Source organism: Salvelinus fontinalis, chromosome 10 (genome assembly GCF_029448725.1).
Source record: "Salvelinus fontinalis isolate EN_2023a chromosome 10, ASM2944872v1, whole genome shotgun sequence".
Lineage (NCBI taxonomy): Eukaryota > Metazoa > Chordata > Actinopteri > Salmoniformes > Salmonidae > Salvelinus > Salvelinus fontinalis.
Genome location: NC_074674.1, coordinates 15,995,534 through 16,013,112, shown reverse-complemented (window position 1 = coordinate 16,013,112; position 17,579 = coordinate 15,995,534). Strand labels below are relative to the sequence as shown.

At 44.0% G+C, this 17,579-nt stretch overlaps 1 protein-coding gene across 2 annotated transcripts in view; it reads left to right on the top strand.

The window, feature by feature from the left end:
- Positions 1-17,579, top strand: part of LOC129863697 (electrogenic sodium bicarbonate cotransporter 1-like) — a 74,787-nt gene that overhangs the window by 19,053 nt on the left and 38,155 nt on the right. For both annotated transcript variants that reach the window (XM_055935870.1, XM_055935871.1), the window contains exons 2-6: positions 3,045-3,118; positions 5,205-5,381; positions 11,791-11,926; positions 16,065-16,225; positions 16,425-16,607. In XM_055935870.1, the coding sequence (XP_055791845.1) occupies positions 3,045-3,118; positions 5,205-5,381; positions 11,791-11,926; positions 16,065-16,225; positions 16,425-16,607 (731 nt within the window). The remainder of the gene's footprint in view (positions 1-3,044; positions 3,119-5,204; positions 5,382-11,790; positions 11,927-16,064; positions 16,226-16,424; positions 16,608-17,579) is intronic.

Below are 17,579 nucleotides of genomic sequence, written 5' to 3'. Positions count from 1 at the left end.
TGTGTGTGTGTGTGTGTGTGTGTGTGTGTGTGTGTGTGTGTGTGTGTGTGTGTGTGTGTGTGTGTGTGTGTGTGTGTGTGTGTGTGTGTGTGTGTGTGTGTGTGTGTGTGTGTGTGTGTGTGTGTGTGTGTGTGTGTGTGTGTGTGTGTGTGAATGCGTTTGGTACAGTAGAAGTGGGGGAGGTTAGCTATAGCAAGAGTACTTCGCCATTGAATGAACAGCAGCACGTTTGACTCTTTCTATTCCTTCTACGCACTTGTCGCCCCTGGTATGAACCAATAAGCATAGAACACGTTTCGAGGCCCTTTACGCGGCATCTAATGAGTCTTTCTACTATTCGCTTGTTTAACTGATCTGCTCGTGTTCTTTTTTTTCTCTCTCTGCACGCATCTGGAAACGCAATAGACGGTAGGTGGTGTGATCATACTATACATTTCACAACGGAGCTCATAACAGTCTTGATGTAAATCAGCACTGAGCCTTTGATCGAGTAACTTGTCTCTTAGTGCAGGTAGCTGCAGTAAAGAAGCTTTGTGTGTGTGTGTGTGTGTGTGTGTGTGTGTGTATTTGTGTAACACGTGTTGTAGGTCTGTTCAACTAGTGTTCTAAGTAAAGCTAGGCTAATCCCGACAGCCAGGGCAGATCACTGTAAGAAGCCAGCTGGAGGGGTAAGGCATGTGTGTCTGTGTCACCCTCATAACCACAGGAGTCTCTGCTCAGAGGAGCCTCTGATGTTAGGTTCATGACACGCATACTGCTCTCACTGCTACAGACTCTCTCTATTGATCTAATAATATAATAATAAATAATCATACCGATAATAATGTATATGCTATTTAGCGGATGCTTTCATCCAAAGCGACTTAGTCATGCGTGCATATATACGTATGGGTGGTGTTTCCCAACCCTGTCCTCAAGACACTCTGACCCAGCCTTTTCACATATCTTACCTATACCAGTACTAGCCCAACTGATTCAGGTCAACTAGTCAACTTATCAGCAAGCCCTTGATAAGTTGAATCAGGCGGACTCGTGTTGGAAATGAACAAATGTGGAGTGGCTGCTGGTGGTCATGAGGATGGGTTCGGGAAACACTGATGTTGCTAGCGGTCTTTTCCCCTGTTCTACAAGTGTTCTAGTTATATTCCCCTGTTCTACAAGTGTTCTAGTTATATTCCCCTGTTCTACAAGTGTTCTAGTTATATTCCCCTGTTCTACAAGTGTTCTAGTTATATTCCCCTGTTCTACAAGTGTTCTAGTTATATTCCCCTGTTATTCAAGTGTTCTAGTTATATTCCCCTGTTCTACAAGTGTTCTAGTTATATTCCCCTGTTATTCAAGTGTTCTAGTTATATTCCCCTGTTATTCAAGTGTTCTAGTTATATTCCCCTGTTCAACAAGTGTTCTAGTTATATTCCCCTGTTCTACTGGTGTTCTAGTTATATTCCCCTGTTCTACAAGTGTTCTAGTTATATTCCCCTGTTCTACTGGTGTTCTAGTTATATTCCCCTGTTCTACAAGTGTTCTAGTTATATTCCCCTGTTCTAGTAGTGTTCTAGTTATATTATCCTGTTCTACAAGTGTTCTAGTTATATTCTCCTGTTCTACAAGTGTTCTAGTTATATTCCCCTGTTCTACTGGTGTTCTAGTTATATTCCCCTGTTCTACTGGTGTTCTAGTTATATTCCCCTGTTCTAGTAGTGTTCTAGTTATATTCCCCTGTTCTACAAGTGTTCTAGTTATATTCCCCTGTTCTTCAAGTGTTCTAGTTATATTCTCCTGTTCTACAAGTGTTCTAGTTATATTCCCCTGTTATACTAGTGTTCTAGTTATATTCCCCTGTTCTACAAGTGTTCTAGTTATATTCCCATGTTCTACAAGTGTTCTAGTTATATTCCCCTGTTCTACAAGTGTTCTAGTTATATTCCCCTGTTCTACAAGTGTTCTAGTTATATTCCCCTGTTCTACTATTGTTCTAGTTATATTCCCCTGTTCTTCAAGTGTTCTAGTTATATTCCCCTGTTCTACAAGCGTTCTAGTTATATTCCCCTGTTATACTAGTCTTCTAGTTATATTCCCCTGTTCTACTAGTGTTCTAGTTATATTCCCCTGTTCTTCAAGTGTTCTAGTTATATTCCCCTGTTCTACAAGCGTTCTAGTTATATTCCCCTGTTCTACAAGCGTTCTAGTTATATTCCCCTGTTCTACATGGGTTCTAGGTCGATTCCCCTGTTCAACTAGTGTTCTAGATATATTCCCCTGTTATACAAGTGTTCTAGGTCTACTCCCCTGTTATACTAGTGTTCTAGGTCTACTCCCATGTTATACTAGTGTTCTAGGTCTACTTCCCTGTTATACTAGTGTTCTAGGTCTACTCCCCTGTTATACTAGTGTTCTAGGTCTACTCCCCTGTTATACTAGTGTTCTAGGTCTACTCCCCTGCTCTACTAGTGTTCTAGATCTATTCCCCTGTTATACTAGTGTTCTAGATCTATTCCCCTGTTATACTAGTGTTCTAGGTCTACTCCCCTGCTCTACTAGTGTTCTAGATCTATTCCCCTGTTATACTAGTGTTCTAGGTCTACTCCCCTGTTATACTAGTGTTCTAGGTCTACTCCCCTGTTATACATGGGTTCTAGGTCTACTCCCCTGCTCTACTAGTGTTCTAGATCTATTCCCATGTTATACTAGTGTTCTAGGTCTACTCCCCTGTTATACTAGTGTTCTAGGTCTACTCCCCTGTTATACTAGTGTTCTAGGTCTACTCCCCTGTTATACTAGTGTTCTAGGTCTACTCCCCTGTTATACTAGTGTTCTAGGTCTACTCCCCTGCTCTACTAGTGTTCTAGATCTATTCCCCTGTTATACTAGTGTTCTAGGTCTACTTCCCTGTTATACTAGTGTTCTAGGTCTACTCCCCTGTTATACTAGTGTTCTAGGTCTACTCCCCTGTTATACTAGTGTTCTAGGTCTACTCCCCTGCTCTACTAGTGTTCTAGGTCTACTCCCCTGTTCTCACAGTGTTCCTGTTGTTGTTCTTGCAGGGTGGAGGATGAGGCGGTGTTGGACAGAGGTGCGTCCTTCGTCAAGCATGTCTGTGACGAGGAGGAAGTGGAAGGTAAGAGCACTGAGCCTCTGTGACGTCTATGATGGCTAACAATGTTATTATATAATGTCTCCTTCTCTCATGCCTCTCAACCACCAACTCCACGAGTCTACCCCTCTTATTTCTCCCTTCTCTCCCTTCCTCGCTCTTCCTCTCTCCATCACTTCTCCCACCCCTTTCTCTCCTGCGTCATCCTTTTTTTGCCAGCTGTCACTCTCCACTACCCTATTTCGTAGTACTTTCTCTCCAGGTCGGTGTTTTCTATTGGTTCTCTATTGTTGTGGTTTTCCCACTAATATCGGGATGAAGTATAGGAGGGATTAATATTGAAGATAAAGATGTGGAGCGCATAACACAGGTTTATCAAGCGATGTAATGCCTGCCCTACTCCCCCCATGAAGATGTTTACTCCTTTAATCTCCCCAATGGCCAACACACACACACACACACACACACACACACACACACACACACACACACACACACACACACACACACACACACACACACACACACACACACACACACACACACACAAAGAGAGACAATCATGCCACAGTTTAAGTTATGATAGGCAGTGTGTACACAGCCATATCTGCCAGCTATCTCACCTTTCTGCGAGATTGTGTCTTAAAACTTCCCCCAGTTCAAAGAAACTCCAAAACCAGAGTTCACCTCACATGGAGCCACACAGTGAAATAATCAACAGCCAGAAAGCCACAGTCAAACTGAATGTGAAATCCCTCAAAGCCACATTACTCAGTCACGACCAACCTTATGTCTGAATGGATTTCGCCTTTTGGTGGATGACCCCCGGTTGAACTCAACTTCGCTTGTTTTTTAATACGTCCCAAGACAGCCTGTCCAGCCATGTAGTCGGTGCTCAGATTTTAAGTGACCTTCGTAAAGCCTAGTTTATAATATAATATTCATAATACTACTTTCAGATAAGATGAAAATATATAAGCAACATTTAAAAAGCAGCCTGTAAAATGTCTTCACTTGACTCCCTCAATCCACTTTACGAATGCTACATATAGGCATGTTGCATGTTAGAATGTAGCATGTTAGCATGTGTGTGTGAGATCACACTAGGGTAGTTCTTTCCAACCCTGTTCTTGGAGAGCTACCATTCAGTAGGTTTTCACTCCAAACCTAATCAACCCTAATCTGATTCGAATAATTAGCTGGTTGATAAGACGAGGGTAGCTCTCCAGGAACAGGGTTGGAGACCCCTGCACTAGGGAGTGAGGTGTGAGTTCTGTTTTCTATAGATTACCCATGCCAACCAAATTAAATCAAATGTTATTTGTCACATGCGCCGAATACATCATCTTACAGTGAAATGCTTACTTACAAGCCCTAACCTAACCAACAAACCTAACAACCCAAAAAATAATTCAGTCAATGTGAGTCAATGTGCTGGGGCACTGGTTAGTCGAGGTAATTGAAGTAATATGTACATGTAGGTAGAGTTATTCAACTGACTATGCATAGATAATAACAGAGAGTAACCAATACCTACACTAGTGTACATTAGGATCGTGTATACAATCCTAAAGAACTTTGACCAGGCTGGGATACAAAAATCTGTGAGCTGGAGCATCTGGCTCTGTGGGACTGTTTCTTTCTCTCTCTGAAATGACTTCCTGGAGATGTTTAGCAGTTTCCTGTCAGAGCTGCTGCACGGGAAGTGGTTGAAATTTATTTACATCCCCAGCATGTGTCAGGATGAGGACAGATCCCAGTCGGACTGGCCCAAGGGGAAACAGCTTGACAAACAAAGGTTGTTTTGTCAGATAACTTTTGTTTGGTAACAGCCTAATTCATACCTAAAGGCAGGTAGCCATATCGATCAGTAGGCATACATCTACATGTATTCTTTGACATCCAACCCTCCCCCTGTCAAATCTAACCCATCCCTGTCTATCCCACAGTTTTACTTACCCAACTGATCCTCATTGATTTTGTGCATTTCTTCCGTTTGACGCGGATTATCAGCATGGCAGGATTAATGTTATTTCCTTGGCATAGTAATCGTAGTCGTCCTAATCTGACCTGCGTCCTTTGCATTGTGCCCCCTCTCCCTCTCCCGCAGGTCACCACACTGTGTACATCGGCGTACACGTGCCCAAGAGCTACCAGCGGAGGCGGCGCCACCGACGCAAGTCCAGCCACAAGGAGAGGAAAGAGAGGCCGGCGGAGAACGTAGAGGGGGACAAAACGGACGGAGAGAATGCTGATGAGGCAGCACCCAACATCCTCAAACCTCTCAGTGAGTAATGACAGCAGAGACTACACTACCCAGCATGCATCTCCACTAGTAAAAACAAGGAGTGAATAGATCTATGGATCTTTCAACTGTTAGGTTCTAAATAAACAGAGTTAAAAAACTCCGAGACGCTTAATCGAGCTCAAACCAAGTTTATTCACCCACTGGGTCGTACAGCTGCATAAGACAAAGAACATATTCACATAAGCACTGATATTTAACCCTTTCTCATATGCTGAGCCTCCTCCTTACAGATCTGAACAGCCAATACACCTCTGTTGCTATCCAGAAGATTAGTGATTTATATTCTTCCCCACTTCATCTGACCTGACCTCTGTCCAAATTCCTCACTCCTCTCCAACTCAAGGCTGTCATGGTGACTTGTACCAGACTGTTTCTCTTCTCCTCCCATAGGATCCCTAATGGCTAACAATAACGTTATATATTACCATCTCTCCCTCAGTGAAATGAATAAGTAGGGCGGCAGGTAGCCTAGTGGTTAGAGCGTTGGACTAGTAACCGAAAGGTTGCAAGATCAAATCCCCGAGCTGACAAGGTAAAAATCTGTCGTTCTTCCCCTGAACAAGGCAGCTAACCCACTGGGTTGTCAATTGAAAACAAGAATTTGTAATTAACTGACTTGCCGAGTTAAATAAAGGTTAAAAAAAAGAAGGATTTGTCATTATTTCAAAGGTTAAGAAATCAGAACCCATCACAACCAATAAAATGAGTGTAAACAAGTCAAGCCAATATACTGTAATTAAGCAGTGAATACAACTATAGGGAATAATCAACCAACCGTTTCACTCATGAATATCCTGATAACCATTTAATTCGAAAGATTTGGTAGATCGCTCAGTTTGTCAGCCTTGGGATACTGTACAGTATGTTGACATTAGAAAACTGTTCATCGACAGCATCACTGACTGAGAAACTATTACCTAATTCCCCTGGCCTAGTATTGCCTAGTAACACATCGTTGTTAACCAAACCTCACTACATCAGTATTCACGGATATGTTACTTTTAGCTGTTGGTTCACACTAGACCACTCAACCAAATAAATCCAAGTGGAGTTGTTTTTATGCTAAGAATTCTATTTCTATACTGCAGGCTTAAACCAGAGAAAAAATGGGCAGAGATGCTTGTCCTAAATCTGACTAACACAGAAGCTCATGATAGACTCGTGCCATACCTTCTGTCTGTGATAACTCATTTGGTGTCCCGTCAAATAGAGACGTGTCAAAACCATAATAATCCAAACCACCACAAGCAACTTTCACACATTCTGAGTTTCTCTTGACTGTGCAGTTAACCTTTGAAATAATGAGTAATACTTCTTTTTTTTTATCTTTATTTAACTCGGCAAGTCAGTTAGTTACAAATTCTTATTTTCAATTGATGGCCCAGTGGGTTAACCGCTTTAATCCGGCGTGTTGATAGCCCTTAATGTTGTTTTTATTACTTCGGGGCTCCAAGTGGATGGCCTAACAGCAGTAAAGAGAATATCACGCTGCAGAAACACAGCGATCAAGCGGCAGTAGCAGTATGTCTAGTTGGTGGTTGAAAAGAGGAAGAGAGGGGACGGAAGGAGATGAATTCTCCTCTGTTCGGGTCACTGATGGAGTTGAGATCCGGTTGAAAGATCCTGCTGACTCCACGGACGTGACCGTCAGTACACACACTTGAAAGGGAAGCCACGCGGAGGTAGACGGAGATCACGGAGTTATGGTCTTGTATAACTTTGACGGACAGAATGCACGGTCACACTTAATGTGGATAGTTCGGATTTTCCGTCTGTAGATGCTCCACAGATGGTCATAACGTCAACAAACTGTCTGCTGAAAAGCAACTGCTTGCTAAGGTTAGGGTTAGGTTAGGGTTCCTCCCGCCAGCCTCCACTGATCCATAGAGATACTCTTGGTTGAAATGTGTGGTCCATGGTATCTTATATCTCAGCCGGTGTCTGTCCTTAATTTGCCCTGTAACATTTCTATGTGTATGATCCACACAGAGCCATGCACACAAATAAAAACAAAGCATTAGCGGCTGTTTATGGAGTTCTTATCTCTGCTTGGGATGCATTGGAACAGAACCAGGTGGACTCAGGGATGGGGGACTCTTTTAGCTGTGACAAGGCACCCAGCCAGCCAGACAGCCAGTACCTGTAGTGTGTACTTTACCATAATCCCCTCTCTGTCTGCCTGTCTGTCTGACACTACCTGTAGTATACACTTTTCCATAAACCACCCTCTCTGTCTGTCTGCGAAATGTTGCTGTAAACAGCTCTTTGTGGTTGACTGAGAGGGTAACTAGAGGGAATACCATCACACGGTCTTGAACCGTGGGGTCCCCCCCCCCGAACCATAAATACTCTGACACACTGTATTGACGATGAACTTAGCTATTGCCACTTACGCCAAGTGTTAGTACACTGAAGAGGATTATATCATTGACACATGTCCTTCACCTGGTCCTGTTGTTGGTCTATAGCAGGATCTCGAGAAGGGTGTGGTCATGTCACCAACCCTGGTTAGCCACTAGGGATGTGCATCTTTCCCTTTCGAGACGATTCGATACGTATCTTGATACATGGGCTCCGATACGATACAGGAACGATACGGTTTAAAAAACAAGGTGACCTCCGAAAGCCAGATGGAGATGGGTAAATTAGACGTGCATTCGGTCTTTATATTACTGTAGCATACACTACGCCACAGCAAATGTAAGCCTACCCGTCACAAGAAATAAAGTTACCACCACGAGATGATCGGTCTACATGCATAGTGAACTGCGCTCCGTACTGAGATGGGTCTGTCCCCACCCTGAGCGTTGATTCATCATGCAGAGGACGTAGAGAAGCCAGATTTTAGACATCACATATACTTGAACAGTTCCATTTCACGCCATCCTGCTCATCTAAATCATTTATTATATTCGACCGGTTTCACACATGTATTTATCCCGGGAAAAGGGAGAGGTTTTGAGCGATACATCCCAGTAACCAGGTTCCCGCCACACAAACTTAGTACGGGTAACGTGCCACCACAACACACGCAGACACCTACCCTACAAGTCTACAGCACAAACATTTTAACTTTGAGGATTTTCCAAACTCTGTTTTGCCCTCTGGCTAATTCCCCTTAATCCTGTTGATTTTGGCAAACAGTGTGAAGCCGTCCACCTGAGAGTTGTGTGCAACAGCAACAAAGGCCCGTTTTTTATTGATAACACCAGTTGGTAGATTGAGGAGGTGAATGGCATGGGGTTCTGTACGGCGTTAACAAACACTCCATTGTAAGAGTCAGGCCCTAAAAGTCAGACAGACTGTAAGACCGAAGGACACACACGCGTATGCGCGTTAGCACGCATGTACACACACACACACACACACACACACACGCACACGCACACGCACGCACACGCACACACACACACACACACACACACACACACACACACACACACACACACACACACACACACACACACACACACACACACACGTATGCACACTAGCATGCCTGTACCCACACACACACACACACACACACACACACACACACACACACACACACACACACACACACACACACACACACACACACACACACACACACACACACACATACACACTCACACGTATGCGCACTAGCATGCCTGTACCCACACACACACACACACACACACACACACACACACACACACACACACACACACACACACACACACACACACACACACACACACACACACACACAGACACGCTGCAGACATCAGAGGGACAAAATGTTGCCTTAAGGCCCTGTGTGTGTGTGTGTGTGTGTGTGTGTGTGTGTGTGTGTGTGTGTGTGTGTGTGTGTGTGTGTGTGTGTGTGTGTGTGTGTGTGTGTGTGTGTGTGTGTGTGTGTGTGTGTGTGTGTGTGTGTGTGTGTGTGTGTGTGTGTGTGTGTGTGTGTGTGTGTGTGTGTGTGTGTGTGTGTGTGTGTGTGTGTGTGTGTGTGTGTGTGTGTGTGTGCGCGTGTGTGTGTGTGTGTTTAGGGTAGCTGATATGCTCGAGTCTAGTGAAAATATCCCTTATGTCTGTATTTTATATGTCAGGGAGTCCTAACATTCTGGTGTACCATATACAAGACTGAAAATATAACTCTGGATGCCCCTTGTCTTGTCTGGATCATGCGATATTTATTTACACTGTGTGATGTATTCCCTCTTTGTTTATGTTGAGCAGTTATGCAGTATGACTTTGTATATGTGCATCTCGGAATGGAACAGGACAAAGTTGTCCTCGAAATGAAATCAATATAATGAACTATAACAGCGGAAAACTGTATTTATAGAGCAGAAAGTGATTAGCCATGGATTAAAAGCTTACTTTAAAAAAAAAAACTTTTCCACAGCTAATTATTTCCCAATTATTTTGTGAACTATATAAAGCAACTCTTAAAGGGGCAATCCGAAGTTGAAACAATAACACCGAGGCATCCCCACCCCTGTTTCGGTAAAAAGCTGAGGGATGTGATTGGAGAAATGTAAACACTCTCAAATTCATGAGGGCTAGAGGGCTAGAGATGCAAGGACTGAGCATCTACGATATCAAAATGATAGTTTTAACTGTGTTTTGAGGCTATACAGTGTTTGGTGACATTCACTTTATTTCTAAACATTGGCGTTGAACAAGCTTCTATTTTGGGTTCGAATGGTGTGCGGCAGTTGAACTTAGCTGACGGGGGCATTTATCAATGGGAACATATCATTCGTTAATCAGTCCCCCAAAAATGGATGTTGCAACTGCAGATTAACCCTTTAAGCCCTCTCTGGCGTGTGAGAGTGTTCCTCAGGTGTCAGTAAGTCAGTTAGTCTTTGGAGCTTATTAATGGCTTCCGTAGGGAACTCTGTTCCTTCAGAAATAGCCTGGTGATTGGCATCTTCCACATCCTCTTTGTGAACATCGACTCTACGCGAGTGGCGCAACCTTTCCCTCTCCTATCCATAGAAGTGATAGCAAGCGTCAATACAACTCTATCTATTCTCGCAAATCTACTTGTGACGAACTGACTCTCCGGGTGTCAGCTTATCGGCTTCTCTAACTTTAAAAAAAACAAACAAAAACAAACGCTCTCTGAAGCTACGCCTCTCTGTGTATACACCGAGTTATCTGTGTTGCATTTTTACGGTCTTTCTTAAGAAACATAATTCCCAGTTAACCCAAAACTATGCGTAAACAGATAGTCTGTCCATGAGGGATTAGAAGTGATATGACTCATTAGTCACATACACACACACACACACACACACACACACACACACACACACACACACACACACACACACACACACACACACACACACACACACACACACACACACACACACACACCTGGTGTCAAGTAGACGTAACCCCTTTTCTGAGAAGGAAGTCATTTCCTGAAACGCATATGCACACAGGTGTGTGATTGTCTTCCCTTACGCTACGCATTCCATCAGCTCTGGCTTAGTGAGTATGTCTCATTCTGGAAGCACTGCTCCTAGGAAGTAGGGAGATCAGAGTAGAGTGAGATAAGCATACACATGTATTTACCGTCACATTTATTTACTGGCCATGCACATGTTGTTACTGGTATTTTATTTCTGGCTGAATTCCTGTCTTTATATAATGAGTTAAAATGTGATGACGTACAGATGGGAGCTGCCAGTGAGCACACTACAACATGCCCGCCAATAGTAGTGATCAGTAATATTACTGGCACAGGTCTACCTCAGACGAGGGGTTAAAGTTATCCGTCACGGCGACAGGTTTCCGTCATATGGATGACATGAGAGGTTTGAGTAAGAATGATTGATTATTTTGGGTGAAAGAAAACACTCCAGGACACACTTGAACGTCTAAAACTACTGTAGATAAAGTATGTAGAAATGAAAATGGACCTTTGTACAGTATTATCGAATAACTGCCCTTTTTCTTGCCCGCGAATTGATTGTGACAAATGAATCGGTCATAAAACAATCTGTGCGGCCCTCGATTTCAAAATCTCAATATGGCCCTCGAGCTAAGATTGGCTTAAATTTCAGTCATGAGATTTTTTTGTTGTTGCTTTAACCACTGAGCCTCAGACCCTCATGTGATCTTTCTCTTCTCTTTGCTCCCTCTCTTTCTCTCTCCACCTGCCCTCTCTCTCTCGCTCTCCCTCGCTCTCTCTCTCTCCGCTCCCTCTCTCTCTCTCCGCTCTCTCTCTCTCCGCTCTCTCTCTCTCCGCTCTCTCTCTCTCTTCGCTCTCTCTCTCTCCGCTCTCTCTCTCTCTTCGCTCTCTCTCTCCGCTCTCCCTTTCTCTCCGCTCTCTCTCTCTCCGCTCCCTCTCTCTCTCTCCGCTCCCTCTCTCTCTCTCTCTCTTTTCCTCCCCATCCCCTTCCAGTCTCCGCAGCAGCAGAGAGGATCAGGTTCATCCTGGGTGAGGAGGATGACGGCCCCCCGCCCCCTCAGCTCTTCACTGAGTTGGACGAACTGCTGGCCGTCGACGGACAGGAGATGGAGTGGAAGGAGACAGCCAGGTGAGCGGTCATCTATACACATGCATATATAGTGTACCGTACCCCCCCACACACACACACACCCACTGGCTCTTTCCTTTAGTTGGAGACTTGGTCAGTTGGTCAGTAAATCACTCAAGTCACTCATGTGCGTCAGTTCAAATGTCATGGCTTTACACGTTTAACTCCCTTAGTCCATCAAGGCTTAGTAACGTTACCCCCTTGTCACCAACACAAACCCAGTTGTGGTATATTGCAGTAGCGGGTGTGTGTATAGATGTAGGGGAGTGTTCATGTGCGTACATTAATTAGGGCTGGGAATTGTCAGGGACCTCACGATACGATATTATCATGATATTTAGGTGCAATTCGATACTGTGCCTGTGTTGCAATTTGACGTGCCCAACTCAATGTTAGGAAGGTGTTCTTAACGTTTTGTACACTCAGTGTATGTCTGCTGCAGAGAGAGCACGAGAATTAGTTTTCATCAGTCATGAAAATAAAAGTGCTGAAAACATGTTGGCTCACTATTGAAGATGGAGAACAAGCTATAGGAAGAACAATTGTTTTAGTGCAGGTACAGCCGACTAGAGCTAATGCTACCCAACAAATTATTATATATTTTTGTATTATATTTAAAAAAATATTGATACTTGGAGTCAAAGTATCAATACATTATCGTCCAAAATAATATTGCGATATGTAACGGTATACCCCCCCCCCCCATTACTAACATGAATTCCTGCATAGGAGAATAGTGTGTCCTTCAGTGAACTCCTTGCCCACTCTTATCTGGATGAACAACACTGCACTGTCCCCTGAGTGAACCCAGAACACAACCTCAGTTACCTACCATGTGATTTTCTTTCTGGACAGGTGGCTTTCTGACAGCGCTTCAGAGTGTTGATTTAGGATACATTATGCCTTTTACAGATGTAGGATTTCAATTTGATCACTCTTTTGTTGCTGTAAATTTCCCTGCAAAGCAGGAAATGCAAACTTGTAGTGTATTTGAGTTTTAAAAAGGCTTCTAAAGTTGGTCATTTCCACTTTGACATTTCAGACTTGATTTGCCCTAATGGAAAATGGAAACCCCTACAAAATGTCCATTAATTCACATTGCTGCAGGATTCTTTTCCTGCTGTAGCAAACTTACTTTTTTTATTTTACCAGGTAAGTTGACTGAGAACACATTCTCATTTACAGCAACAACCTGGGGAATAGTTACAGGGAATGAATGAGCCAATTGTGAACTGGGGATTATTAATTAGGTGACCATGATGGTTTGAGGGCCAGACTGGGAATTTAGCCAGGACACCTGGGTTAACACCCCTACTCTTACAATAAGTGCCATGGGATCTTTAATGACCTCAGAGAGTCAGGACACCCATTTAACATCCCATCTGAAAGACAGCACCCTACACAGGGCAGTGTCCCCAATCACTGCCCTGGGGCATTGGGATATTTTTTAGACCAGAGGAAAGAGTGCCTCCTACTGGCCCTCCAACACCACTTCCAGCAGCATCTGGTCTCCCATCCAGGAACTGACCAGGACCAACCCTACTTAGCTTCAGAAGCAAGCCAGCAGTGGTATGCAGGGTGGTATGCTGCTGGCTAGTTCCTACATATGTAGATGATTTAAGATTAAACGGATCTGATCCAACATCAGTATCAGTACTCTGATACGCTTAATGCATATAAAGTTTTGACCCTAAGGGCCCTGGTCAAAAGTAGTGCACTAAATAGGGAATAGAGTGCCATTTAGGACACAGGAACAGTAATGAAATAGCCAAATACGTCAGTTGTTTTTACTAGCAGCAGTGAGTTCCTGGTTGACTCAAAGTGACAGACGGACGGAGGGAGACAGTAACAGCATTGCAGGTGGAAGACAATGGACATTCTCTTTAGGGAAACAAATATCTGCTTCATACATATCAATACACCTCTGAGTTTCAGTAGCAGGCCTATCTATTATCATACACCCACACACTGATACTCACACCCTATCATTCTCTCGCTCCCCCCTCTCTCCCCCTCTCTCTCTCTCTTGCCCCCACCCTCTCTCTCTCTTTCTCTCTCTGTTTCCTCCCTTTCTTTCTCACCTTACCACTCACTGACAGAGACATGTACACACATACTGAAAGATACGTGCTCCTTCACCCATTCACTTAAAACCTCCAATAAGCCCCTGCTGTAATACTTGAATTGAGAGTGCCTTGAGTGTCTTAGCCCTAGTTCAAACACTGCTCTATCACCACTCCGAACAGAAACGAAAAATGCCACTCTTTGGAAGAGCGGGGGTAGAGTGCCGTCTGAAAAAGTGCGCCTCGTCGGACCTTTGACGATAGTTCGGCAGCCTCTGCCGCTCTGTTGGTGCGGTGCAGGTGAAGCCCGCCTCTGTTTCATGCAGCGAGCCAGAGCCGTTCTTCCACTGTCGGGAGAAATGGTCATGCGTATTAATATATGATAATTGCATGCAAATAAAGGTTGCTTTCTACCACACCCACAACGGAAGCACAGTCATGGTCTCAGCTTTTCAGGTGAGGCTAAGGCTCATGGTTAGAGTAGTTTTTGGTGTTCTTTGAAGCCAGGAAAGACGGTAAAAACATGACTTCTCAACACAGCGGTTGAAACATTCATAACCGATGGGCAATACATCAGCGTACAAATTGAATGTCTACGTTGCACAGTAGGCCTAATATCGCTATCTCTAACAGATCTCATGGTTTATTTTAGGGATGAGGAGACTCTTCCTGATTCCTTAGTAAAAGGGAGTTATGAAATCTGAAGACACGTTACATTAACTGGGACACATTAAACCAATCATATTCACAGTTTCAAACGTCAACTTCAGCACTGCACAGGTGTGTGAATCTTTATTTGTATTTTTAGTGCAATAAACTTTATGGTTTCTTTAAAACAAGAAGTCGGTGTTATGCCTGAATTTGACACAAATCCAAAGAGGAAGTCTGCAACGGTTGTATGAAACCAATCAGTATGTCAAGCAAAGCTCTCAACCATGCCAGCCCACTCTTAATTTCTATTCCGTTCGCCTCGCCATATGTTCGGTGTCTGAAGTGTGCGTTAGAAGATTTCAGTCCACCCTCAAACTCCCTGTGGGTTCCAGCTACCTGTCCCTCTCTCTCCCTCCCCTTCCCTCATCCCTGTCTCCCCATTAGAGGGAAAGTAAATCCCTAGGATGTGAGTGTCCCCTCACTCCCTCCCTCCCTCCCTCCCCTGAGGAGGCCCGTCTCCTCTCCCCTCCAGGGGCCTGAATGGAGGTGAGGCAGGGGGACTGAGGTTAGATGAGGCTCGGTGGAGCATGAGTTATGACCATAGGGACACTCTATCCCCCTAGGAAACCCCATGCCCTCACCCTCTCCTGGACCAGGTGAATAGCTCTTTGTTATGGAGAAATGAGAAGAATTCTAAAGGGATAAACCTTTCCCTCTCAAGGATCCAGAGAGGGTGTGTGTGGTCCTTGTCTTAGTTTAGAGACGGTTATTTTAAGATGCTTTGATGTGTACGGTTAAAGAGGTTTTCTTCCTTTAAACGTTTTGGAGCTTACGCCGCGACCGTTTGTGGTAGATGGCGACAGATTGTGGTAAATTGCATCATTCTGGCAACAATAAATGCCACTTAAATGACGTGCCATAGGATTCTGCGGCACCCCGCAAACTGTGCTGCGGTACGCCGCAACTTTTAAAGGAAGAACCGCTGTACTTGGCAATGGACAGAACCACGTTCGGTATGGAAATGTACAGTTTTTGTATTGCGTCGTCCCGCATCCCCTGCTATTTTCCGTGAACAGTGAGGAATGCATGACATAGAGGGGTTGTTTTGTAACAAAAAAAAAGAACTGTCCTTGTCTCCTTTTGTCTTCGACCTGTTTTTGGCTGTGAAATGATATGAAACGCTTTGTTGGGATGTTTTTATTGTCCTCCTCTACTGACCTTTATTGTGAGGTAACTTACCTTGCAGAACCTGCGTCTCCGTAATGATGATTTAAGGATTTTTAAAATCAAACTTAACCAAGGTTATTCCCTTTCCTTCTGTTTGTCTCTGTATCTATTTCTTTCTGGGTCTGTCTCTCTCTAACCCCCCCACCCCATACCCTCTCACCCTCTCTTTCTCTCTGTCTTAATCTATTTCTCTCTAGGTGGATAAAGTTTGAGGAGAAGGTGGAAAAGGGAGGAGAGCGTTGGAGTAAGCCCCACGTGGCCACCCTGTCCCTTCACAGTCTGTTTGAGCTGAAGAACTGTATCGAGAAAGGCACCATCCTGCTGGACCTGGAGGCCTCCACTCTACCACAGGTGGTCGGTAAGACAACTACACTTCCCATAAGCCCCGGCATCTCACTGCACCAGACACACAAAATCATCAGTCAGTGTGTCTGACTGTACAGTGCTTTTACAATTGGGACATTGCAAAACAGTGCTCTTTGAAACCAAGTGTCCTCAATATTGACATGCTCTTCATTCCCTTTTGCCTCTCCCTGCCCCCCCTCTCCCTCTCTCAGAGTTGATCACTGACAACCAGATCGAGATTGGTCAGCTGAAGGCCGAGCTGAAGGATCAAGTCATGTACACGTTGCTACGGAAACATCGTCACCAGACCAAGAAGTCCAACCTGCGCTCTCTTGCCGACATCGGCAAGACGGTGTCCAGTGCAAGCAGGCTGTTTTCCAACCAAGACCAGAATGGTAATGCAGATGCCAGTTTGTTGCAGTCTTTATTTGTTTTGTCCTTACCTCCTACTTCCTACCTTATCCCAATAAGTTCTACCAATCACATCTACAATGATAGATTTTTCCCTCTGGTGGACTTTGTCATCAATTCTATAGGATATGGTGTAGTGTATGATCAACCATTATGGGCCATCATTTGATTGCATTAAAGATGTCATAGGTACATACAGTTGAAGTCAGAAGTTTACATACACCTTAGCCAAATACATTTAAACTCAGCTTTTCACAATTCCTGACATTAAATCCTAGTAACAAATCCCTGCCTTAGGTCAGTTAGGATCACCATTTTATTTTAAGAATGTGAAATGTCAGAATAATAGTAGAGAGAATGATTAATTTCAGCTTTTATTTCTTTCATCACATTCCCAGTGGGTCAGAAGTTTACATACACTCAATTAGTATTTGGTAGCATTGCCTTTAAATTGTTTAACTTGGGTCAAACGTTTCGGGTAGCCTTCCACAAGCTTCCCACAATAAGTTGGGTGAATTTTGGCCCATTCCTCCTGACAGAGCTGGTGTAACTGAGTCAGGTTTGTAGGCCTCCTTGCTCGCAAACACTTTTTCCGTTCTGCCCACAAAATTTCTATAGGATTGAGGTCAGGGCTTTGTGATGGCCACTCCAATACCTTGAATTTGTTGTCCTTAAGCCATTTTGCCACAACTTTGGAAGTATGCTTGGGGTCATTGTCCATTTGGAAGACCCATTTACGACCAAGCTATAACTTCCTGACTGATGTCTTGAGATGTTGCTTCAATATATCCACATAATTTTCGTTCCTCATGATAGCATCTATTTTGTGAAGTGCATCAGTCCCTCCTGCAGCAAAGCACCCCCACAACATGATGCTGTCACCCCAGTGCTACACGGTTGGGTTGGTGTTCTTAGGCTTGCAAGCCTCCCCCTTTGTCTTCAAAACATAATGATGG